Source organism: Uloborus diversus, chromosome 8 (assembly GCF_026930045.1).
Source record: "Uloborus diversus isolate 005 chromosome 8, Udiv.v.3.1, whole genome shotgun sequence".
In the NCBI taxonomy this organism is placed as follows: Eukaryota; Metazoa; Arthropoda; class Arachnida; order Araneae; family Uloboridae; genus Uloborus; species Uloborus diversus.
This window is the reverse complement of record NC_072738.1, coordinates 55,722,854-55,750,577: the sequence shown is the minus strand read 5'-3', so window position 1 is coordinate 55,750,577 and position 27,724 is coordinate 55,722,854. Positions and strand designations below refer to the sequence as shown.

The 27,724-nt window shown below is 33.2% G+C and overlaps 1 protein-coding gene across 3 annotated transcripts in view; it reads left to right on the top strand.

The window, feature by feature from the left end:
* LOC129228048 (rho GTPase-activating protein 45-like) overlaps window positions 1-27,724 on the top strand; it is a 190,887-nt gene that overhangs the window by 81,215 nt on the left and 81,948 nt on the right. Inside the window, exon 1 of one of the 3 annotated variants that reach the window (XM_054862683.1) lies at window positions 17,573-17,853. The exons of the other annotated variants lie outside the window; for them this stretch is intronic. Within the exon in view, the coding sequence (XP_054718658.1) occupies window positions 17,846-17,853 (8 nt within the window). The 5' untranslated portion in view covers window positions 17,573-17,845. Of the gene's footprint in view, window positions 1-17,572; window positions 17,854-27,724 lie in introns of those variants that run through there. 3 annotated transcript variants of the gene reach the window in all.

Sequence of the window (27,724 nt, the reverse complement as noted above, 5' to 3'; positions counted from 1 at the left end):
CCCAAATTAGACCTAAGATACACAATGTATAGAATATTCAACAAAAACACAATTATATTTCATGATATTTATGCTATGGGTCACTGATATTAAAAATGCTGTTTTTTATACCCATTTTACCCCGGGTGACCCTATACAATTAACGTTAATGCCATTATTAGGCATATACTACAGGTCAGACCTATAGTAAATTTGAGAAATCTAGCATTTTTACAGTAAAAAACCAATTAACAAATTAATTAATTTATTAAAATTGTAATACATAATACATTAGACATTATACATTGTGAAGGGAATCTCAGTGTTTAAGCATCGGCTTTGTTAGTGGCTACTAAATATTCATAACGATTATGTATTACTTTATGTCTCACTGTAAAAACGATTCAGAAACGTTCCTGGAAAATAATGGGCAGCTGATGTGCCCAATTTCTTCCAGTAACATATCTTGGAAAAATCAGGAACGCTTTCCGCTAAAATTCAGTAACCTTTCTGAAATTAACCTTGAAACTTTACGCAGACGTGCGAAATCTGCCCAGTTAGAGCCAGTCAGGTCTCTAGAACCTCCTAGAAAAATTAAGTAGGTTTAGTGTAATTGATTAGAATCTTCCTAATTTACCAAGAAGGCTCCATAAAAATTAGAGCGACCACAGCCAAAGCCATGCAAGAAGGAACCAAGCATATCTCTTGCCTGCAATTCCTGCCTTGCAAGGCTGTAGCTATCCATTAACATTTTCGCTCTCATTGGAAGCTAAGTCAATCTGGACAGGCCTCAAGCAACCTTAGGCCGATACACTTAAGAAACACGCTCATTCAATCTTTAAACTGGTTGCTAAAAATATTTTCCACAACAGTGAAAAGTCTGCACGCGTGCAACTTGTAGCGATTACGGGGAAATAGGTGAAAACGTGTGAAATCCCGAGACCTTCCACGGAAATAACCAGTAACGTTTCGGAATTTTTTTACAGTGCTCTTTCTCTTCAACTGATCAGTGATTTTGTGCACTGCAACAGTATTTTATGTTGAATAATACAGCTTTTTTTTAAATGCAGTTAAATAAGAAACTAATGTATAGTTAAGGAATGGTTTGAACGTTTTGTGGGGTGTTTAAAAATGTTTAAAACAATTGGATACATATGCTTATAAAATAAAAATTAAAAAGTCATTTACTTACACACTGTAAAAAAATTCCGAAACGTTACTGGGTATTTCCGTGTTACGTTTCGGGATTTTAATGGTTTTTATCCACTTCCTGGAAAAATCGAATTTCTCTGTCAAAAATTTTCCTGAATTGCTACAAGTTACACGAATGCAGACTTTTCGCTGTTGTGAAAAATATTTTTAGCTCCCAGTTTAAAGATTAACTGTGTATTTATAAAGTGTAACGGCTTCAGTTCAGTTACGGCCCGTCCATGCTAATGAGGCTCCCAAAGGAAGCGAATAAGTATCTACTACGTTGCTTTGCAAGAATTGCCGGCGAGTAAAATTCTCGTTACTTACCAGCAATTCTGGCTTAGCTTTGGCCATGTTTGCAATATGGCTCTTGGATTTTCCTTGGTAAATCAGGAAGATGCTAATATATTATACCTTCCTAAGTTTACTTTGAGACTCGACTGGCTTTTAACGGGAAGATGTCTGAATTTTGCAGGAAGCTTCCAGGATAATTTCAGGAAGGTAACTGAATTTTAGCGGAAAACGTTCCTGGATTTTGCAAGATACGTTACTGGCAGAAATTGGGCACATCAGCTGCCCATTATTTTCCAGAAACGTTTCTGAATCGTTTTTACGCTGCACTATTCCACTGCGTGCAATTCCGACTTACGCGAGAGGTCTAGGATCGCATCCCTCGCATTCTTTTGTAGTAGTTTTTTCAATTCAATTGATTTTTTAATGTCAATAGCTGAATTTATTACATGATCTCATTTATTGAGCAAATATAATTACTTTATTTTGTAAAAAGCTGCATTTAAAAAAGCATATTGGTTTTCCGAATTAAAATAACATAAGGAAATAATTTCAAGCTTTTCTTTGTAGTTGAAATAATGTATGAGATCAATCGAACCAAAACGAATTTAATTTGTCTTTAAGCGACCTTTGACTCTGACTGTATCTGCTTTTCTTTTGGCATGCGATTGGCAAGGTTTTGAAACTTCTTTCGATATTTCATGCAGCTAAATTTTACAGAAGGTTTACTTAAACCTTTCTATGTCATTTACTTTAAAAATCCTGTTTAGTTGAAAAAGTACTATTTTTTGCGAACTTACCTCCCTAAATTGTTTCTGCTTGTAATACTTTTGACCAGCACTGTCTTAATCGTATTTTAAGCAGATAATGTTTAGTAGCAATTAGAAAGTTTGTTTGTTGTTTAGTTATTGTTTTTTAAGTTACAAACAATGTAGCGGCTAGAAAAGAAGCAGAGGTGACTAAACCATTTGCATCTACTCTCCACTGGAAAACAGAGAAATTTACCGATCTTGGACTTTACTTTGTTTTTTTCCTCGTGCTCTATGATTAAAAATAAAATGAGCCTTCATGGCGGAGTCGGTGGTCTAACTTTCATTCTTAAAATTGCTCAACCATTATTCGACGCAATTATTCTCAATGTCACCGAGTTTTTTATGCTGTTTCTAATGGTGACACCATGTCCTTGTCAAGATCATTGTCATATGAGCTGTACTTTCTTAGCTTGCTTTTCTCCCACAAACACTTGTTGCATCGCGTCGTTGGGAGAGTGGCGTGTGAAGATTGTCGTGTTACTCACGGTTTTGCCGTTTGTTTCCTTTTCCTTTTTTTTTTTTAATTAATTTATTTTAGTATTAAACGTTAACCTGAAAAATGAATGTTCTCCAGAAAGCAGTGCATAAAATAACATATATTATTATTAGAGGCTGAAATTAAAATTTTTAAGTGGGGGAACTCTCAATCTACACAAGCTAAAAGGTCAACACACCAGGAGTGGCCAATGCTTCAGTAGTGGCCTTCAAGGTTTCAAACGCACTAGTAATGGCCACAGTGTAGTATATGCACTGTAAAAACGATTCAGAAACGTTCCTGGAAAATAATGGGCAGCTGGTGTGCCCAATTTGTGCTAGTAACATATCTTGTAAAAACTAGGAACGTTTTCTGGTAAAAATCAGTAACCTTCCTGAAATTATCCTGGAAGCCTCCTGAAAAATTTCGAGATGTTCCCATTTAAAGCCACACTGTTAAAAATTCAGGAAGATTTTCTGGTAATTGTTACTGTAAAATTGCATCGCTAACGCATCGCTGATTTTTACGGTAATTTATACCGGAGAAATAAGCGATCCCAGCGCCAACTGGTTGCTGTGGCCTACCGAGGAAACCGTAAAATTTTACAGTAACATTTGATTTTTACGGTAATAGTTACTGGCAACATGGATGCCAGTAACAATTACCGTAAATTTTCCGGAAAATTTTTAACAGTGCAGTCGTGTCTCTGTAACTTTAGTGTAAACTTAAGTAGGTAGAGAATCATAGCTAAGAACCTTCCTGATTTATCAATTAAGTTTCACAAGATTCAAACATGGCTTAAGCTAAGACAGTAATTGCAAGTAATTATGAAGAATTTTACTCTCCTCCAATTCTTGCAAAGCTACGTAGTCCATGGACTTTTTTGCTCCCTTCGGAAGCTTAATCAGTCTAGAAAATCCGATACACTTTATAAATACGCTCAGTTAATCTTTAAACTGGGAACTAAAAATATTTTTCACAGCAGTGAGAAGTCTGCATGCGTGCAACTTGAAGCAATTCAGGAAACTTTTTGACGATGATACTTTATTTTTCCAGGAAGTGGATAAAAACCATTGAAATCCCGAAACATTACTCGGAAGTACTCAGTAACGTTTCGGAATTTTTTTTTACAGTGTATTTAAACTGTGGATCTACTATGTTCCCTGAAAAGAAGAGCTACCACTTTTTCGTTTAACAGATTTTAGAGACATTTGAAAAAATGAAGGTTTTTAAGGAACTCTGTACATAATTGCAGACCTGTAAATACAAAAAAAAAATCGCAACGAATGGTCAGAAAACACTTTTAATTAAGTTATGTAGCGAAATTTTAATTTTGAGTAGCCATCCACTTTATTCAGGATATGAAATTTAGTAAGAACATTTACCTTAACGATTCTTTCGGTGCTACGCTGAAAGGTTGCGGGGGGAAATACAGGAATCGGCTGGAGACCGCGTTCTAGTTTTCATAAAAAATAAAACTCCTGGATAAAATAGAGACTCAAAATGAAAATTTCGCTGTATAAAATATTAAAAGTGTTTTCTGGTCACTTGTTGCGGAAAATTGTTTTGAATTTTTAGGTCTACAATTATCTAAACAGTTCCTTAAAATCCTCATTTTTTCAAATGACTCTAAAATCTGTTAAACGAAAAAGTGGATGCTCTCCTTTTCAGGGAACGTAGTGCTCAATAGTACTAATAAACTGTAAAAAAATGAAAATTTTTAGAATTGTCATATTTGAGAAAAACCAAAAACATTATTTCAAACTTTTTTTTTCAAAAGTCTGTGGAAAGAAACTAAAGCACATATTTCAAACCGTTGCATATTTTTTTAAACAAGAAGAAAATATCCTTTTAAATAAAACAAACCGCAACAAAATATGTTCTACCGTTCTTGAGATAATGTACTTTAAAGATTTTGACGAAAATCCCAAGTGAGAAATTATGACAGGACCGCCATCTTTGGCGGCCTGTATCTCGGCCCAGAAATTTTTTTGGGCAAAAAAAAAACGTATTTCTTAATTTTTTATGAATTTTGACATATGTTGAATACAAAAAAAAAACAAGACCATCATGTTACAGCCCTTGTTGAATTGACATGGTTTCTACCTTATGCATTGATAACGTTAGTATTGTTCATTTCTTTCTCCAAAGTATGTAAGTAACTTTGAAGTGGCCACTACTGAAGCACTGGCCACTATTAGTGTGTTTACCTTATGTGTGAAGGTGATCACAAATTTCAAGTTTTTGAAAAGGGATGAACAAAAGAAGATGTCATGTTTTAAAGGAAGAAGGAGGCAAGAGGGGGGGGGGGAGCTCGTGAATTCTTGACATTTTGTGACGAAGGGGACGCGTTTCCTTTTATACCAATATGCTTTATGGAAACAGCATGACAAGGGGAGCATGACAAGGATGATGAAGGATGAAATTTTGTGCCAAAAGAAGGGAGGGGTCAAATTTGTTGAAAAAAAGGGTTAAGTTAACAGTAATAGAAATGCTTCAGATATCGCTCTCGGATTAATATAATTTTCTGAGCCTTTTAATGTATTTAGACTTTTAAAACTATTTTTTCCTCATGAAACTACATCTTATCTAACGTTTGGCTGCTTCTGGATATTAAATTTCTTATTTGTTTGTTTTGTTGTTGTTACTAAGGAAACGAAAAATCTCCAGAAAAAAATCCGGAAATAAATTTAGGTCTCTTTAAATCTCAAGAACTGTGAAATTTAACCAGTTGATTATATGATTGGGGGAGGCCTGATCGGCCCTGCACCAATGACCCTCCGGAGACTTTCCCTGTTGGTAAGCAAGGGATTTGATACGTTTACTCAAAAAGCGGAAGAGAGCCATCCGCCGTCTCCTAGGAATGTAGAGTCAGTGAGACCATCGGAGACTTCCACCATAATACCATGAATGATCAGGTAGAACCCTCCAAATTGTATTCAACTCCATTCTTTTGATCGTGGGGATTTATGAGAAAGTTAAACTACTGTTTTTGTCTGAGGTCTCTTTTGAGACAATCTAGGCCAAGAAATCGTGGCAACCCTGTGTAGTGACCAGGGTGCCCCAATGGTGACAATTAATCAAGGGGTAAGAATAGTCCCAATTTACCTCAAGCATGTCGTAAGAGGCGACTAAAATGATTACCAGGCATTTCGGGGCTAAATCAGTCATCAACCATTGGTGCTTCGGACCCTCGGATCAACTGAAGCTGTTCATCTCTCATTATCTTATGTTCGTTGTTGGTTGTAACAGGGGTTTACAAAGTGGGGACCTCGAAACCCTGGTGTGCCACAGGTAAAGGAGAGGTGTACGCGAAATATCTATGTTATCAATATATATATATAATGTAACAGAGATAGGCTACTGTGCCATGAGAAAATGCTAATTCTTTAAATGATGCCGTGAAATGAAAAAGTTTGGGAACCCCTGTTTTTAAGTTTCTGTCCAACGCTGATATTTTTCATGAAATAAGTATACCATTTGAACGCCATTCAAAGATTTTCACTGAGCTGTTCAATCAATGCATTAAAGGCGATATTTTTTAATCACAAAAGTGCTAATCATATCACATAAGACATAGCGTCTACTGAGATATTCCAAACAGTATCTAATTATATCGTCTGATGTCGAATCGTTATTCTATCACGTAAGTTACGTAAAACATTAACTGTGTTAAGAAAGGCCGCGAAGGAAATGTATATCTTCAAAACGTTCTTTTCTATTCGAGGTCACCAAGAGAAAAGCAAAAAGAAAAAAATGCTTTCATTCTTTGATCTTAGTTGAAAGCATGAACGACGTGGATATACGCATTGTGCAATGGAACAAAAACTGCTCTCTCACTCATTATTTGATCATAATTATACAGTTCGAAAAGGTTTTTTTTTATCCTGCGTATTCTAACACATACCTATATTTAGTGTTACTCAACTTCATCTGCTACACATCTAATGTCAAGTTTACCTAACGTCAATTGTCGTCGTTACCAAAATGACAGAAAACGAATTTAATTTCTCGAGGTTAAAATATCGATCTCAGAAGGTCGATCAATGTGTTAGTCATGCAAACAGGGTTTGAAATAAGCAGTCGTTAGTTGTGTTTTCCAAATGAAAATTTTGCTTGACGACTACGATTTCACGTAGACTCGTTATTTTTAAGACTAAACTTTCATTAAAAAAACTAAGTTAGTATTGTAATTTTAAATATAGTTGTCCTTGTATAGAACCTATTTATTTATCATGCAGAGTAGATTTATACATTGTGCAGAATATTTTGCTTAATCTGTTATGATTATTTTTTAAGTACGCCTAAACAGAACATTTTGACAACTAAAACAAAAAACTAGGCAACAATGACGCATAAATTTTACATTCCAGTTTTTAACCCTGCATGCGAACATCCAAAAACAAAGCCAGTAAAAATGTCGTAAACCATCCGAGTAAGTTAATAAACTTCAACTTTGAACATTTTAAAATGCAAATTAGAGTAAATTTAGTCTTTGAATTAGCTGATCTCCACCCTTTGAACTCAACTAACACACAAAAACAGTGATCCGTAGGCGGAATTTCAAGCTTAAAAAGAAGTTAAGCCAATGGCTCCAGCCCCCACTAACGGAACTGTTAACCTACGATTCCTTTTAACGTCTTTTGTGTGGTGGGCAGTCGGTAATTTTATTTTCAGAAGTTGTGTTAGCTCATACAAGGTGTACTCCCTTTCAAGGATGTGACGATTGCAAGCATTCGGAGAAATTGAGGGACTCAAAAAGCAAAAACTTGTAGTGGCAGCTCAAGGCTTCGAAAAGAGTTGTGGAATTTAAGTAACTGTGTCGCACTTTCTTCTAAATTGGTTAATTTAAACCGTTGGTGAATGTTTAGTACGATTTCATTTGAAGGTCTGCTAACCTTGGACGCAGAATATTTTAGTACCATCACAGTGGGTACGGAACGTAAAGAATTTTTGTTTGTTGTTGTTGTTCCTAAAATTGAATTCTTAAGGAAAAGCGGTCGAATTTTGCGTACTTAACTTCAGAGAACTCAAACACCTTAAAAATAGTCACGACTTGTCTTATTTTTTCAACATGTGAAACATAAGACATCCGAAATTTGCTACACAAAGCATCTGAGTCCTTACGTTCTTTAAAATAAATTTAGAAGATAAAAATGGAAATTTTAAATCCGCAGAATTACCCTACTCAATATGACAATTCTGCGAGAAGAAAAGAAACGAAACTGAAATGTAACAACAGTTATCAACTAACAAATGCTAGACTTTTCTCTGTAGTCTTTTTTATACATAGAAATCGTTTTTTAAGGTATTACAAATTATTAGGCTAGTTCTTATTAAGTGATTCTATTTGCTTCATTTTGTGGAGAAAGCCTTCAGAGGACCAAAAAGTTTCAATTCTAGTGGTTGAGTATATGGTTTGTATGAGATAGGAGAAATAATAGGGTTATTCCATTTACTAAGTATTCGTAAGTTTTCCTTGGAAAAGTGGTGAAATGAATGTTCAATATCAGTAATATAAGATCTGCTTTCTTTGACTTAGTATTTTTACCAAAGTGCAGAACCCAATCATAAAATAAATCTCATTTATCCATCCAACCTTAGAGCAGCTCTTTGGAACTCCATATTGAATATGAAGAGACATGAACTTAGCATGAAGCACGGAGATATAAACTTAGGAGGAATGAACTAACATAGAAAGAACGAATAGACGTCATTAACGATTTTCGTAAATGTATACTGTACATTATTTTAAAAACTTAAAACCCAACAGTAAATTAGAGCTAGTAACATTTAGTAGGTCTTGCAAATTGTTACTGCGCAGAATTACACAACAAGGATTGCGCAGAATATTTTCCGCAAATACAGACATTTTCTATGCTGCCATGCGGCTTAAAACATGTTTGATTGGAGTACATTTGCTATGAATACGCGAAAAAAGTTACACAACTAGATGAAAATCGTTGCGGATATATTCCAGAAAGGTTTCGGAACTGAAGATCGAAACATTTTTAATAAACGTGTATGAACTAGGATACTTCTTAAAGGATAAAAAATAAAAATCAATCCCTACGCTTGAAAAATTTATGATGTAGGCAATCACGAAATCTAAAATCATGACAACCGCGAATTGAAATGAAGCAAAATGTTATCCAATAAGATGATAGAAGTTCTCCGACCCCAAAATCAAACCTATACTAATTCAAAAAATACGAAGTTTTAAGAATTCCTATGATACAAATTGCACTCTGTTTAGAATTCGAGCCACCTGAACTTTCTACGATATTCAAAAAGTATGATATGATACTGTGGTTATCGTTTTCTTTTTTCTTTTTTCAGTACTTTGTAACAGATGAAGGTTTTGTTTTCTTTCGCTATTTTGTCGTAGTATTGAGAAATTAACTCTGCCCTTTAAATTTGTGTGGCCAAAATATTTTGAACGGCTTAAGAGTGCAATGGAATATTTTGGTTCAAATGACTTCAAATTGGGCATTGGATCTTTATTAATCTATAGAAAAGAATGAACTAACCAACTTACGCTTGGGCCAGTCAAAGAAACTTTTTCGTAATTTTTCGCACGTATATGCTTCAATTCGTTTCTTTGAGTATGTGGCACAGAGAGGGATTTGCCCCCCCCCCCCCCTTCTGCAATCCTTGGTCTTAAAGCTATTGCCAATCTTAATACGATTGTTTTTACACATGTAAGGGCTGTTATAGCCAAACCTCCATCCCTGTTTTGGTAGGTTAGAAAGTAAATTCTGGCTGCTTCAGTCGGTTGAGTCGTTTGAGCCGCTGCCTCCAAAACGCAAAATAATTCTCAACTTAAAGCTAAAGGCAGTCTTGATTTGTGTTGGATATTGTTTGGGTGCGAAGAGCAATATGCTCCCTTTGCCAAATATCTTGGTTCGAAATCCAGCAAGCGGACAAGTTTTTGACTGCTACTGTACCTTTTCCAGTCATGTCTTAGTAAATCTGAGCCAACTTTATGCTGTGGGTTCTTCAGTGATCCTCATTATAGTAATCTTGTCTTCGTCCTATTTATTCGAATGGAACTACTCAAAATGAGCAATGACTAATATCTGAACCTACTTTATGCTGTGGGCTCTTGAGTCATCCTCATTATAGTCACTTCGTCTTCGTCCTATTTAGTCAAATATAACTGCTCAAGGTGAGCAATCGCTAATATCTGAACCTACTTCATGCTGTGGGTTCTTGAGTGATCCTCATTATAGTCACCTCGTCTTCGTCCTATTTAGACGAATATAACTGCTCAAGATAAGCAATCGTTACGTTGGTCAAAGCGGTTAGTCGAATAAAGATTAATGCATTAGTAACTTAAGCATTAATCTTTATTCGACTTAAGCATTAAACTGTTTAAGATTTGATGAAAAGGGTTTTATAATACCAGATATGTATAAGATGTATACAAAATTTACACGAAATCATAGAATTACTTTAGCACTGAGTAATACCCAGTAAAACCGATCAGAATGAATTCACAGACTATCGCTCCTCTTAACAACCGAACGAAGTTCATCTCATCTAAGTCGGAATCTCATCTCTTGCATATTTGTTTACTCCCGTGGTGAATGCTGGAAAATTTCAGAGAATTTTGCTTTTCGCTGTTTAATAAGGGAAAATGTTATCCCATTTTCCAAGAATATTAGCGTTTGACCTCCAAGTCACCAAATTAGAAATAAATTTGGTCGCCAAATCTCCTTACATATGATTCTCAAGAAATAAACTCTGTAAAAGTACTTTCTTTGCCAGCGTAGTACTAGTACACAGAAAACAACTTACCATCTTTACACCACTGAAGCAAAACGATGCGCACCGTTCCACGTTCTACAAAAAAGCAGCAGCCAGCGTATTTTTCCCTTTCCATTCCCCTCCCCCTATCATCACACTGTGTGAAAAAACATAGAATCAATCTCTTGGTTGATCTTTCAGTTGTTGGACATGCCGATTCGTTCCGATGTTATGGCATATTGTCCCCAGTTTCTGTAAATTATTATATTTTATTATTTATAGATCAGAGTTTGCTCTGACAGTAGCTTTAAAATAGTTTGAAAGTTTATAAAGTTTCAAAAACATTGGATATATAAAATCTTCGTTTAAGACTTGTGCATTGGATATATTGCTTGAATATATTTTTTAGGGCTTTAGATTCATTAAAAACATGCGTCATTTTATTCGCTGATTTCGATTTTAAAAGCAGTATTTATTTATTGAATAATCTGTATATTTTTGTCGCAAAAATTGCTCACTGAAGCGATTTAACATTTGAATAAAAGCAGAGCTACGGAGGCATTGTCTTGGTCAGACCGGTTTTGGGGTTTAGGGTTCGGATTTGGAGGTTTGAAAATTTGAAATCGATCGTCTCCCCACCCCCACCCCTAAATCTGAGGCTCCGTCATGGCGGCGGAATAAGAGTCGGAGTCGGAGGTTTTACAATTCCAGGAGTTGGAGTTGACCATCTTTCCTACGATTCCGTATCCCTGAATGAGCTGTAAGTAGCTGGAAGTGATAGTAAATATGCAAGTATAAATATTACCGTTTAGAAATAAATGTCAATCGTGCTCTTGAACAAGTGGTTTGGAATCCCCAAAAGAACGTAGGTGTTTGATCGGTATAGCACTTGTTCTAATCATATTCAAGTAGTTAGGCGCCCACTTAAAGATGAAATGGCCCTCATCAATTCATAGGGGCACTTTGGGCCCTCACGCATAAGCTTCAAACTACATAAGAGGCCAGTCGTTTGGGTTAAATTACTTGGCTTTTCAAAGCAAGAAAATGTCTGTGTACCATAGCAATAGTATTCTGAGCAGCTTTAGTGATTTTAAGCTGCAGTGTGATCTTACACTTCTGAGGTTTGAAATTGTGTAAGACTTATTTATCTTTAAAATACCTATGTAAAATCTCTTCTACGCAGTGCCGTAGTTAGAAGAAAAAAAATTGGGGGAACTCATCTTGAAGTTTGAAGGGACTCATCAAAAGAAAAAGGGATTTGAAACCAATTTACGTTACATTTGCATTATTTTTACTATAAAAAACCACATGTTTTGAAAAGGCCCCCTGACCCTTCCAACTGCAGCCCTGCTTTTCCGTATGAAATAATCTGCAGTAGCAGTGTAAGCCACGCAATGAATATCATAATTTGAACACCGACCGAGGTACTTTTATTAACTAATTAAAAATCACCAAACTTGGTTACAGCCTTTCTTTATGATATTTTTTAAAATTCGAATAAAATTAGTACTTCGTTATACAGTGTGTATTTCACTCCTTTCCTAAATACCATTTTACGAAGTTAGACACATTTTTAAAGACGTGAATACATCCTTTAAAAACCAACACATATCAGTAAATGCTTAAGTCGTTCCCATGCAATAAAGAAGGAAAAAAGAGTCTTGACATTGAAACTTAAATTTGTTTCAGTCGTTTCTTCATTTATTTCTTCACTCTTGCTGAATCCGAATTCTTTTGACATGTTTCGTATATTATAATGTAACGCTATCTGAAATACCTGCATAACAAACCTCGTCACGTACGAAGGACCTTTCCATCCTTGGTAGTCAATTTTCGTCCACCGTTCGTGTCGTCTTGTATCTCAACTGTTATCACGGTGACTTACTTAGCCTTTATCATTTGACTGAGGTACTTGTTGAATTACATGGTCTGCCGATAACAACGTTTTGGGAGGGAAAAAAAGGTACTTGTATTCTTTTGAAGTGACAAAAAATAAGCCGGGTTTTATTCGGAAAATGCTGAATTGTGAAGGCTTTTATCAAGTCTCTGATGTAACTTTGTTTTTACACGCACACACACATGCACACATTATATGTATAGGCGGGTGCGCTGTAGAGGTGGGCATTGTCGTTCTTTTCAATGATCCGTTCATGAGAGGATCGTTCATGTTTTTGATTCGTCCACTGAACTCGATCATTTGAGCGACTTTGTTCATTTTATAAGGTTGCATGTGATATCTCTACGAGACTCACTTACATATATTGAAATCGTTTCATTGGTTTCGCTTTATTAATGTAAGGAAAAGCGATTAAAACTACCAAATAATTATCACACAAATTTAATCAGGAATTACTTTATTTATATTTTTTATTAATAAAGCAATTATAATTCATTTTGTCAGCTATTTTTCGGTAACCGAGTAGTCAGACATATTGTTCCAGAAATCGCAGGTTCGATTCAAGCTTGGTATAAAATTAAATAGTTAAATTTTATTCAATAAAAAGCAAATAACATATTATCAAATGCCATCATATACGACGTTTTAAAGGGAAAAATAAGGAAAAACTTTATTTTGAATTTGTAAAAGGAAAATAATATCAATAGATATAAATAAAAATATATATTAAGAAATTAAATGAGACAGAGAGAACTATACAAAATAAATATCATTGTTCAAAAGAACGACCGTTCATTTTTTTAGGAGATCGTACTGCATCGTTCATTTTAAGGAGTCGGTCTTTTAGACCCGTTCGTTCATGAACGACACATCCCTAGTACGCTGCAGAGCTTAATTTGCATGGGAGCTTAAAGGAACTTAGCTCCTGTGCTTCTTTTCAATTTTATGTGAACTTCTTTTGAAGAAATTCAAGCAAGCGTTAAAATCGGTTCTTTAAAATATAGGGCTCCCGCACATCTTTTTTTATAATTTAAGCACTGATGTAGTGTGTGTTTGTGTTTTAAGGGAACGAAAGAAATGCCTACTACATACTGAGGACAGTTTGTATGTTATTCCGATATTGTACTTTGTTCTGGTTTTGTAGAAATATATTATTATTTTCCTTTTCTTGGTCAAGAACAAAAATGCTGAAAAAAAGTATAAATATTTCCTTTTCGCATGTTTTTAAAGAAAGATATAAATATTTTCCCGTCTAATTCTCGAAAAAATATGTTAACAGTAAATACATGAACCTCTTTATTCTAGTAGAAAGTTATCATAGGGTAGACCGACTAGTGAATGAGCCCTTCAAGCTTTAATAAATAGCTATAAATAAATATAAGAATCTCCCATCTTCCTTCAGGGAATGGAAAGTTCAAATTAAAAAATGATAATAATAAAGATAAAAGTTTTTTCTTAGATGAACTGCCATTAGTAACTTTTTCCTGTGTATTTCTAAAAAAAAAAAAACGGCTAAAAATGTCGTGTTTGTCACTCATAGGATATGTTCATTTACCAAGTTCGTGCACATTTTTTCATTTCAACCCCCCTAAAAACCTGCCGTAGAACCGTAAAAGTTCTCCCAAACTTTAAAAATAATTACACACATCAAATAAAGGGATTTTACTATCATATACCACATGTTAAAGTTTTTAAAGATGAAATTAATTTTTGAAAACGAAATTGTGCTTTAATGTTTGTTCACAGTTCCATTAGAGAACTAATGCTTTTTACTTTTATTCTCACAGAAGCACACTGGTGTTTACCGTTTCTACTATAGTATAAATGCACTACTTACTGAAATATTTTTTCTTTTATCTCTGTACACTTTTATTTTTTGTCATTTTTTCTGCACAAATATTTACTTCTTTGCCCTCGTTGAAAGATATTAATATTTTCTTCTGTTCTGGATTCTGAAGTTCTGTTTTTCATTTGTTCTGATCAGGAGCGTATTTTCAGTTGCATATATAAGACTCTTTTACCTTCAAACTTGTGACTTTCTCAGAATACTGCTGCTTGATTACGCACAAGTTAATTGTTTTTACTTTATTGGCATTTTCGCAAAGTAATTTTGTTTTATAGTTTAATATCAAACTTGATAATAATATAAAAGTGTTCCAATAAAACCAGAAAAGACTTGGAAATAGTCAGAAAATTAAAGCATTTCTTAAAGTCAGAGAACGTCAAAAAAATTCATGTAAGTTACTATCGGTCCAAAAAGTCAGAAAACTGATCTATAGATCGATTTTATTAATTTAAAAATTAACCCTCTATATGGGCCAACTGTTACTATGATTCAGAATGTACATCCTATTTTTTTTTAATTCCTTTGCTTTTACTTACATAGATTTATATACAAGTGCAGTCATGCTTCATTCACCATTATGTATGGATTTTCAACTTAAGTTTAACTTTATCCATCCTTTGCTTAGTTATCATTGATGAATGATAAAATACATTGATATGAAATTGTTTTAAAAAGACTGTTCAGATATAGCTTCTTTTTCATTTTATTCTTTTTCTCTTTTTTTCTTCTTTTTTTTTTTCCTTTTTTCTTTCTTTCTTTTTTTTTTTTGGCAACAATTCTTAAAGTGTTTGTTATTTCTATATTAATAATTCTTTTTTGAGGAGGGAGGAAAGAAGGTGATATTTGTCCATAAGAACAGCTTAAATTTAATTTCAAATCATAAATGTATATTTATTTTATTATTCGTTCGACTGCAGTAAGCTTTTAATCATTTTCAAATTCTCTGACAAAAATATGTTTTACTCTTTATTCATTGTTCAGAAAACAATTAACTTCAATTTTGAATCCAGTTACAACTGTTTACATATTAGTATTCCATATTCAACCCCGGAAAAATGAATTGCGATCTTGCGATGGTTTCTTCGGCAAAAACTAGATATTGCGCGACCCAACGATCACAGCCTTCTATATATCAGGCCTACGCGCTGTATTGCGCAATCGGTGTCACGTGACCTCAAGCAGGCTTTGAGCGGGGAAATCCCTTTAGTTCAAACAGTGTTGTGGACTTCAAGTAGCTGCTCGTTGCGGATGCTATATTGTATTTCATCTCACAACTTTAGTATCAAATAGCAAAGTAATATTTATTCCAAATGTGTGAATACGTTATCAACTGTCTTTATGGAGACTTGAAATGATGTTTTCTTTTTTGTTCTTTGTATTTGACTGTGCTATCGTTACGTTTCGTCAAGTTTACATTATAAGCCGTTGGGATACTTTGGTGGTAAAAATTTAACGTATCAAATGTTTAACATTTCCAAATATGTTTGAAGCTACTATTGTTGGATTAAAAAATGTTAAGAAGGTAAGTGTGGTTACCAATGGTTATTTTTAAGCAGAATTGATAATAAAAATAAATACAGTAAAATCCCTCCTAGCGGATACCCCTCCTATGTGGACAGTATTTAATTCTTCGATTCTAAGGTAAAATTAAAAGGTATTATTAAACCTCTGTCATGCGGACACCCCTCAAAAAAATTTGTCTTGATAGTGTCCGTATTAGAGGAGTTTTACTGTACTTGTAAAATAATATTTTAAGAAATTTTTACTTGTAAGGGGCGAATTTTTATGTATGTTTTTTCATGCTACATATTTTTATCACTTTCGATTTTAATGACGAAGCTTTTTTGCCCTCAATTTGTGTAATGATTATTTTTTGTAACTATTGTTTAAAGGAACTTTTTAACATCAATTGGCTGAAGAGTGCTGTTTAATAAATACATTAGATCGCGGTTCATTAAAAAGAGCAACTGTTTTAACTTTTAAAGCAGTTTCTATTTCTGTAAGGTACTATACTCTATTATTGAAAGGTACACATTTTTACTTATGTTTTTTTCATGTAATACACGTTTATTGCTTTCGATTTTAATGACGAAACTTTTTGTCTTCACTTTGGTAAATGATTATTTTTTGTAACTAAAATTTCAAGGAGCTTTTTAATATGAATTCTCTGAAGAGTGCAGTTTAATAGATACATGAAATCGTGACTTTTGAAAAACCCCAACTTTTTCTTTTAAACCCAGCTTCTATTTCTATAAATGTATTTTGAAATGCTGTGGATTTTTTTTTTTTTTTTTGAAGGAATTCATAGCAAATGAAAATGAATTAAAGCTTTTAACAACTATTAGCGAGCCATGCATTAGAAATGTGGTACATGACCATTACAAACTTAGCTTTCACACCATTTTCTTGATTTTGAGAAATATTATGCAAACGATTTATAACATACTGTAGAATAACTTCTCCAAAAAAAAAAAAAAAAAAAAAAACTCACAGATAACTCATGATAAATCTTAATTATATTTTTTACTCTGAAATATATGCATCAGTATTGTCTTTTTATACCAATTGTTTAGTTTGTTTCAATTGTTCAGATGTTTTGTAATTATTATTGGGTATTGGAGTGATTTTTTTCTCAAAAATGTATGCTGTTTCTTTTGTTTGTAACAGTTAGAGATATGGCTAAATATTGGTTTATTTTATTCCATCTTATTATTTTTTTTTTTCATTTGTCTGTATTTTTATCAAAGGAAATCAATACTACTGTAAATCATTCGTGTGAAAAATGCAAAATATTTATTAGTTTATGAATAAGAAATATGCACTTCCCGTTTATCTTCCCCGTCTGTCTTAATCATTTTACAATTTACAGTAAGCAAAATTTATTTCGTACTTTCTTTTGCATTATGATTTGAAGTTGAAGTGTATTTTCTTTTTACCCATTAAAATTTTCATTTTTATTCATTATCTATATATTTATTGCGAATATAATATTTAATGTGTCATGCATGAATTTTAATGTAGTTTACTATTTAAGAACTATTTGTGTCGATATTAAAACTCGAACGATATAAATTTTTAATTCAAAGATGTATCGGAGTATTTCACGTAAAAATTAACTGTTTTTTTTAATGGATTATAAAAAAATCTAAATTTTTATTCACGGTAGAGCTATTATGAGATGTAAACAAACCGCCTTCACGGGCGGCCATGTTGAATGAGCGCGCAGGCCTTATGTTAAGATGGCTGTGCAACGATATTCTGTGACGTCACACGGCCGCGAGCAGAACAAAGTTGATGTTGCCAGATTGGTTCAGATGAAAGTGTGATGCCGCTGAAAATGGAAGGTCGTCTACAAACGTGCCGCGTGGTATAACGAAGCTTCAGATATTGAGAAAGAATTATTATCCCCCTCCCATCCAAATAAAACTTGCTATGTTGTTTTACGTAGTAGTAACCTGTAACTGCGAAGGAATGCCGATTTTTACCGAGTAAATGACAACATGTGACATTTGTCACACATATTTTGTGACATCAAAATAGTCATGCTGCTTACAAGATGCATCTCAAGATAAAAGGAACGGTTATTTCTGTCATCGTGGATAACCATGTTACGGTTAGTCTTTCAATTTATTAATTTTTAATGTATATAAAACGTAAAAATGTATATATAAGGAGCAAAATATGTTGAACTGAATGTCCTACAAGGGAAAATTCAGATGAAATGGATTATTGTTAAATAATTGGGAATATTGATGAACTTTTTTTCCCTTTTTTGTTGCTAACGTGCATTTAGTCTGAAAAAAAATTATCACCAAGCCTGGCTATGTTTCCAGGGGGAAGGGGGGGAGACGAGATAATCTAATTTCTCACTATTATACAGGAGTGCCTCTCCACCCAAGAGCTGTGGCGCAAAATCCTCAAATACTACGAAGTACGACCGGAGTACCTTCCAGAATAAAAACCCCTCTCCCCTAAAATAAAAAAAAGAAGAATGCCCCTTAAAACAACCATACTCCGAAAATTTCAATGCCGCGTCTGCACCATCGACCCCCCCCCCCCCCTCCTTTGTGGGTATCCCTGCATTATAAGGAAAAGTCTTCTAGAAAAAAAATTCTGCGTCTTGTGTGTATAGATAGTATGTGTATTTATATGTTTAGGGGTTGCACTTTTAATTTAATATTTTACAGAAAGATTGCTTTCAACGTTTCTTCAAATAATTCATGTCTAACTTTAATACTCATACGTTTGTTTACAACTACCGTAGTTTCCTCTTCATGATCAAGAAAAATTAGTGGGTTAAAATTAAATTTAAGATTTCATATTCATTCCAGATGTAGAATGTAATACATAACAAACTGTTCGCACCCAGATAGGAACAAGCACTAACAACGGGAAAATGCTCAAATAGCGATAATTTGTCTTGTCGGATGCCTTTTCATCCACAAATTAATTTTTTCTTTGAAAAAAAAAGTTTTTTGCCACGACAAAACAACTGTCTACAAATCCTCTAGCTATTTGTGCAAATTTGAAATACAAAATGTAGTTAAATTCTAGCTGCTCTTTTATAAAAGAAAACAAATAGAGAATCTTAGCAAGAGAAAAACTCATTAATAAATTGCTTTTCATAAATGACATTGCCGAGTAAATTGCACTAATTTCTCTAAATCGTAGCTCAATATAAAATCGCTTAATCAGTTATATCCTGACAAATTTATTTTGTTTAAATTTCCAATGAAAATAGCATGTGCGTTTTTAGCTCTTACTCAGCCGTTCATAAAAAGAGTACCAAGCGTGCTTGGGAACTAAACCCTAGGGGTCCCGTGTTTGGCTGACCACCCAACCGGAGCATCTACCTTGCCACCAGGAGCCCTTGATCAGGAAAACTGAGATGGGCACAGTGTAGGCCTTGATCCTTTTGAGCTGTTTCGCCACTGGGTTTTGGTTTTGGTTTTTCGCTCTCGTATTTTTTTATTTTCTGGCACTGATCTGAAGAAGAATTCCTAGTAACGCTGAAGCACATGTATGCAATATCAATGCATAAAAAAACTTGGAACTTTTTGTACATTTTTTTTTAATTTTAACTGGTCAAGCTAGACCAACTCCATGATTTAAAAGACGTTCAAAAAATCGAAAACAAGAAGGGAACTCAGCCTCAAATCCTTTCTCTCCAGTCCCTGGGGGGAAAGGAGATGATCAGGATTAATTTCTGAAGTATTGCACTTATTGCAGATAGGGTAGATCTTTTGACCCTTGACAAATTTAAGAAACTTTCGGTGCCTACTTAACATTCTTTGATATTACAGTGTGTTGTGAGTGGTTGTCCTCAAAATTCAGAGCAACTCTCGGCTTGCTTGTCCCTGTACCAGTTGTGTATCGGAAGAGACTTTCAGACAGAGACAACAGGAGATTTTATATTTGAATGGAATTTCTACTTTTTAAATACAACTATGGGACTTGCTACCGACATAACGTGCTTCAGTCTTATTTATCGAAACCAAAATGGCCCTATACGCAGCGCACCGGCATTGCAGGAGACCCACTATGAGAACTGCAAACTGATTTGAATGTCAAACAGCCTTTTTTTTTTCTGCTTCAAGCATCCTTTTTTCAAACTCTTCATTATGAAAAACTTCTTATTTGCGGGTCAATAAAAAGCCCTTCTTTTACTTTTTCCTCACTCAAATATTTGAGTATGTTATTGGAAAATTTAAGGCACGTGTGTGGATACAGTTCTTTTCATAATTTCTCTTGCTGCATTGAATTGAATTTAGGAGCAGACTAACACACAAAACGACTTGGTACTTTCCTACGTCGGAAGATTTAGAGGAACTGCGAAACTTGAATTTAAAAAAAATATATTTAAAGATTTAAATTCATTATTTTTAACTCGTTAAACATTTGATTGCATCGCTAACTTTTAAGCTATACTACTGGCACTAAAGATTACTCAGCAAAAGTTCTTATCGACACTCCATCAGTATACCAACTGTTGATTTAATTCTTCCATTATTTTTTGAAATATAGCATGCATACCAAAAATAACTTATATTTCGTCTCCTCCTTGAGTGACTATGAAAATTAAACAGCTAGGTTTCCTATCCGGGGTCAGCAAAATACCAATGTTCATTTGAATCCTTGTATTTTTGAGATACATGAGTCGCGTTTAACGTGAAAAACACTCTATGGTGTCTGGATACGATTGTAGTCTAATACTAGTTCTCATTAGGGTCCATCTATATTCCATTTCTTTTCCTTCAATCCTTGCTGTACGTTTAACGAAAAAAAAATAATAAAGATCGCTCTTTACCCTTTGGCGCCAAAAATTAATCAGCTCTAGTTCTGTTGGACAGTTGAACTCGTTTATGACGAGCGCAAAGGGACCGCCATAATTGCTTGTTCTAACCGAGTGCTCGCAATAAACGAGTTCGGGAAAAAATCGCAAAAATTCATCAGAGTTGCTTTTCTTCTTCTTTTAAATCGCTGTACAGTATCAAAGAAGTTTTTTTTTTTTTTGCTTTGAATCAAGGCCAACTCTAAACTGTCTGAATGTCTCTTTCTTATGTCATTATTCTCGAGGAATACACCTATACACAGAAATAAATTTATAAATACTTCTTCTCGTCACGCGCTTAGAAAAAGTGCTGTCATCGCTTGTTCTCAGGATTTATGATTTATCACTAACTTTGGTTGACTTTGGAATGATAAAGAAAATTTGCCAAAAAAAAGATAAGCTGAGCCGGAAGTCAATAGAAATTTTATAAATTCCAAAAATATTGCTCGCTTTAAGAGGGGTTGCTCGTTAAAAGCGAGTTATTTCTCCGTGGACTTAACATTGTTCTCACCAAGTATTTCAAATTTCCTCGCTAAATCCGGGTTCTCGTTGAATCAGGACTCTTTATAAGCTTTCGACTGTATTTCCTTTGAACTGTTGGATTACTGCTGAGATCAGTCACTTATTACGCGAAATCTGTTCGATTATGACGCCCCTTTGAAATATTACAATGTAAGGAGGTGAGAGATATCAACAACTTCAAATCGCCTATGAAAATTAGTTTCCAAACAGTAACTTAAGAATTACTGACTGACGCAATCGAACCGCACTAGGTCTGAAAAAGGTAACTCTTCAAACGCAGCCCCATGTGAATGATTATACACATTCAGACTGATATTATGTTAAACATCTTTGTATAATTCCGTATTGTTATTTAAAATCTTGATGCATCATGGTTTTACACGATCTCACTTAAGGGCCATTCCACTGTCACGTGTTGGACAATCTGACTCACCAACCCTGACCAATCTGGAACACTACTTGATAGTGGTCCAAATTTCTCCAACATTTTGTTATAGATCTTAATATTTTAATTGAACAGAAGAAAGCACATTTTTTAATCTTTACATTTGAAACAAAGATACTCCTGACACAGTTATAATTTTATAAAAAGATTTGTTACTTAAAATTTAGTTTATTTGCATGAGTGACGTGCGGGGCATCCAAAGTCAACCTCTTGTAGTTTGTTGCAAGCATTACTTGATACTTTTGCTCTCTTGATGTAGCAATGACGAAAACATTTGCAGTTTTTGAAAGCTAAAGTTCCAACGTAAATGAAACATATCTCATTTATTGAGAAATAATAACTTAAACTGTTGAAAAAATTATGTATGGTCCATTCCATTGAAAGCAGTCATTTTGTCCCGCACGTGACGGTTTCTGTATTTCCTAAAAAAGGAATAATTTTAAAAGTTAATGACGAAGTATTTTGCTTCAGAAGTCATACATACGTTTATGGTTTCTTAAGGGCTAAAACTTTGTTTATTACCCTTTTAAATTGTTATTTTTAATGAAATGCATGAAGCGTCACATGCGGGACAAATTGAGTTTTCCATGGAATGAACCTTAAACAAAGCAAACATTGTTTCGTTCATTAACACAAATAATTTCCTTATTTCTAGTACCCTTGTTATAGAAATTTTATTCGTATATATTATTTTTGAAAATAATTTTTACTACCACAGCCCAAACTAATAACTTTAAGTAAGGAAAACTGTATAGTATTTCTAAAAAATAAAAATAAAACTGAATAAATAAAGAGAAAAGTACGTAAATACATATTAGAAAATAAGATTTAAATGGATCATGAATTTTTTTTCTGGGAGGAGGCAAGGACGGATCCAGAAAATTTTCAAGGAAGGGGCGATTTTTATTTTTCTTCGTTTCCTTACATTCCTTCCCTAACGTCATGGAAGATCGTTTGGAATTATTCTTTTTTTTTAGTTTAATTTCTGAAAATTTCCTAAGGAATGCTCTAAACCCTATTAAATACCTCACCATGACCAAAAATGTCCTAGGATTGCGTCTTTTAGATTTCGCTTTCGAAATTTTTTTAGTGAAGAGCACCTGAACCTTCTCTAATATAATGTCTAAGATAGTTTGAAATTGAGCTTTTAGAGCTTCAATTAAGTTAAAATTCCCGTAGAAAGTTTAAATTCCTATCCCTAACGTAACCCCTTTAAGTAACAAGAAATGGGCTAAAATTGCGTTTTCAAGACTTCAATTCCGAAAAAACTCCCTGGGAGAGTTTTTTTTTCTCCTAACAACACATTAATTCGTCTAAAACTGTATTTGGAACTTCAAACTCGAAAATATGCCGCGTTAGAGTTCCTGTATCTTGGCTCCAGGAGGAGGCAATCGCCCCCATCGTCCGCCTTTGTGGGAGAGGTGTTGTCCACAAAGTCTGTTCATTTTCAGATTTGATCCGAATTTGAGAATCTCTACAATAGCAAACCTGCGGAAGCTATTATTTCTCATCGGGAGCTGTCCGCTTTTTTTAAGTTGTCTCTCAATTTTTCTCTTAAGTGTGATTTTCTTCCAATTTTTTAAAATTAATTCAGCTAAAAGTATTTTTTGAAAACTGCTACAAAATGTTAAGAGATTGAGAGGGTCGAAAAGAATTTTCCCAAATCAGAGTTTTTTTTTATTTGCCGAAAAGTTCTATCTATCGTTTCGGTAATTATTATTATTCACCATGATTAGATGAAAATGAAATTTCAAAAAATTTTTTACTTACTACTGATGAATAATGCAACTTTTGCTTGTTTTTGGAATTAGTTTTTTTTTTTTTTTTTTTTTTTTTTCATTTTCGATTACTCTTAAGCTTTGTTAAAAGGCAAGTAAATAAAATTTGGTTGTATTTTCATCAAAAACTTAATTAGTTAATGATCAAACGAAATTTGAGATCATTTCGAGTGCGAATTTTCAAATGACATGAAATCAAATGCTAAACCGAATAAAAACTAATTAAAACAGAATAGTTTAAAAATATTTTCAATGCAAAATCTTACTGTTTTGCTTTTTTTTAATGCTGTTTTTTTCCTGTGTTTCGAAATAAAATTTATTATTCGTGTTTCTTTCAAAACGGCATTTCTGCAATAATGCTATTAAAATATGAATGAGGTGGTTAAAAATATAGCAATTGTGGATAAAGTTTTCCTGACTGACTATAGTACTATAAATATGATTAGATTAAAACTGAAAAACAAATGCAGATGATTTTATTTAAATGTTGAAATATTTCAATTTAATTCACCTTTTAAATTCATTATTTTTCGTGCAAAATATAGCTCCCGCAGACGATAAAAATTCTGAAGTAAAGCTTTCAAACAAGTAAAAAAAATTATTCCAAATGTTCTGATTGCAATAAAGACTTCAAGCAGACTTCGCCTGGTTCAGCTTTTTACGGGCGTTCTAAACCACTGTACCTCGTTCTTAGAAGAAAAAAGGAATTTTTGCTTTTTCCAACAAATCCTCTATTTTTCCCCTCTAATAAACAGCTGTTTACTGTTACACCAATGTTTTCTTCTTCTTCTTTTTTTTCTTTAATATTTCTATACGAAATATTTAGAGATGCACTGAATACCCTATTTTACCGAATACCGAATATTTAGATAAGATTTTTCAAACTAATATTTGAATTTTATGCCACTTTAAAATATAAAATGTTTATCCATTTTGTGGAAAGAAAATGCTTTTTCATTCTACATCGCAAATTTTTCTACATTAATTATAATTATTAATTTAAAATAAATAAAAAAATAATAGAATCATTCAAAAACAAATTAATATAGTAAATGGTAGTTTGGTTTATGTTTATTTGAAATTATGCATAAATGGATAGTTAATTTCTTTCCTGTTGTATGATTAGATAACTGACAATCATGGTAACATATTATGTCATCCTCAAATAAATAATAGCCGATGATCGAGTAACCCGCGTTTTTTAGCAATGAAACTTGCGCCACGGCATGATAATATGATAATATGTTTTGGTAATGTTTAACATGCAGGGAAAGGCTTTATTGTGACAAGGCTAAACTCAATCGGGTAACTTAACTGTTTTATTGGTAAAACTGTGTCATTTCAGGGGAATGAAGAAACGATAAAATGGTCAACAATGAACGCTACCTACTGCAGTTTAGGGTTAATCCACTGGAGTAAGGGTTACAATTTCAACCATCAGAATATCACCAAACAGGCAATGGCTTCGTTCAAATGTAGAAGCAATTTTCACCCGTCATACCTTGACGGGCGACTTTCTAGAAAATAAAGAATCTTGTATATATCTTTCATACAAATACAAACCCAAGTTGCTTAAAATATCGTTACAAATTACAATTTATTCAAGTGATTTTCTGTTATCTTAGTCTCCTCAGTAACTGATATAATTTCATCATCATTGAAATTGAGGAATGAAATTCAAACAATGCTAGACATTTTTATTTTTTATCTTTAAGCGCAAAGATTTTCAAACTTTAATTTTTACAATTATTAATTTTAATTAAATAAGTTGTATTTAATCAATATTTTAAATAGTGTAAATCTTAAGAAATTAAAATACTGCAAAATTTACTATCCAAGTGTTTTCTTTCTTTTTTTTTTTTTTAAATCTATGTATTAAGTATAAAAATATAGCAGTTACGTTAAGTAGTAATATATTGACTTCATATATTTATTACTATTTAACGAACATTTTTTCTGGTTTCTCTGCCATATTTAAATGAATTTTTAATAGTAAGGTTAAGCTAACGTGTCAAGATATTTGAGAAAAATTGAAAAGCGACAAAATTTCAATTCAACATCTAAGTGTTTTTCTTTTTTTATTCACATTATTTTAAATGTGACATAATTAGTACCTAACAATTTGAATCAATTTTGCACTATGATACTGTACTGTACCTTTAATTCACTGTTTGTGATTAATACTATTATGTATACCTGAATAGTAAATTATAATTTAGGTTGTGCTTATGCGTTATTACTACATAACTGAAGTCTATAGCCACACGCAGTTGTAAGTATATGAGAATGAAACATTCTTCTCCGGTTTAAATGAAAAAATTTCAAAAAAGTGTCACGAAGTATGTTTGCGGCATAGATTAACATACTATAATTGCAGATCTATCGTACCTCCCTAACAATAGTAACACAACTCAAAAGAAAAGAAAAGAAAAAAAAAGATCGTATGTCATAAAAACACACGATAGAAGTGAAACTTTTATCTTATCTTTTCTTTTCTTCTTTTTGAGTTCAAAACTGTCACTTCACCCGCACGTTTTCTCTCATGCCAAACTCTTATTCTTTCTACGCCTGACTTGAATACTCAATATCCACAAATATGTATATATATACAATTTTCTTAAGTTCAGTCTTGAAATTAATTTGTTAAATTTATTAACGAAACAAACTTTATAATTACTATTATTTTTCATCGGTTTTGGCAACAATTAAAAAGCTTAAGTATTTCAACTTTATAATTACTATTACTTTTCATTGTTTTCGGCAGCAGTAATAATCAACTACGTCACTTCCTTTACACAAAAAGGTTGCGGATCAGAATTTCAAAGCTTTCGCATAAAGTTTCACGTTAAAAAAAAAACAGCATATTAGAAAATCAAGGTTTAACACAATAGTAGTTTCACATGATTTACTCTCAAAAATTGCTATTTTTGCACAAAACAAAAATATGATGTGATGTTTACTGGTTAATTTTAGTTTTTGTTGTCATATAATTAATGAATACTTAAAGTTCGAACATTTTTCTTCTAAATTGTGGAATTTTAATGGTGTGTCGTTTTTGATTATATAATTTTTATGCCACACAGCATCAGTTATGAAAACTAATTTTATGCGGGTTTTGTAGCAACAAAAAGCATTCAATTTAGATTTTAAATCAATAGTTAGTACGTTTTCGTGAAATTTTCAGTAATGTCGCTTTTGTTGCCGGTGTGCGATATGACTCAATTACAAGGGTTCTGGTTTTTTTTTTACTCCCTCTTTCCACCCCTACTGCACTTATAATAATTTAACATAGTTTTCGAAACAAAAGACATTCCAGTCGTTGAAATTAATTTAAATAACTTTCTTACGTAAAATGCATAGTGTTTTTTCCTACCTACCTTATCAGTTGTTTAAATTAATCACTTTTTAGGACAACAGATTAAAAATGTCTGTTTCCTCCAGCCATACTACCTGCAGTTATCTTTTTAAGAGATAGTTTTGGCGCCAATAGAGGGTATGTCATGTGCGTAGAAATACATTGGCAGATTGCGGGTGTTTAACTTGTGTTGTTGTATTGTAGATTTAAGTCCAATTTATTGATTTACTTTTCTGATAATGATTTGATTTGCTTTTTAATGTGAGAAATCTCTGGAGATCAGCTTACTCGCTTTATTTTTTCCATGAATCTTTACACATTTGACGAAAATCAGATCCATAAGCTCAATTCTTTTGCTTATAAATCCATGAGCTCAATTCGTTTGCATTGAAAAGGGCTTCTCCGAAACGCGTGTCTGCAGTAATATGCCATTTGTGCAATTAAACGTTGTTATTTCTTATTTCACTTTTCGTGCTCAAAGGCAATTCAATTCTCACTATAATGGTGATCAATTCTATAAAAAAAATTTTTAAAAATGCTAAAATGAAAGGGAAGATGACATTGAAGGAAAACATATGCACCATTTTTATTTTTTACATTTTGAATTTCTGAAGAAAAACGAGCTGATGTGTGCATCACATGACTTCCTTTTACTCCAATTTAATGATAATAGTGCCTCGGAGTAAGCAAAGAAACACTTTAAATGTTTTCACCCCAAGTTTGTTGCGAATCGAAGCAAAGAAAACGTTTTAAACGGATTAAGTTTCCCAATGTTACCAGTTTTAATGTGATTCAATGGTTAACTGTCGAAATATGGCCAAATTGAAACCAGATTTTTAAAAAAAACGATAAATTTGTCGCCAAGTTGGTGACAAAACTTGGTGACCAAAAGCTTGGCGATATATTGCCAAGTGTTTGTGAAATTATATCAGCACTTGAGTTTGCATTGAAAGTAGCAATGATTTTACCCCAAAAAGGTGTAAAAGACCCCCTTTGGAACATTTGAATGCAACCAAAAGGGAAGGTGCACAACGAGACCCCACTAGGAGTCTA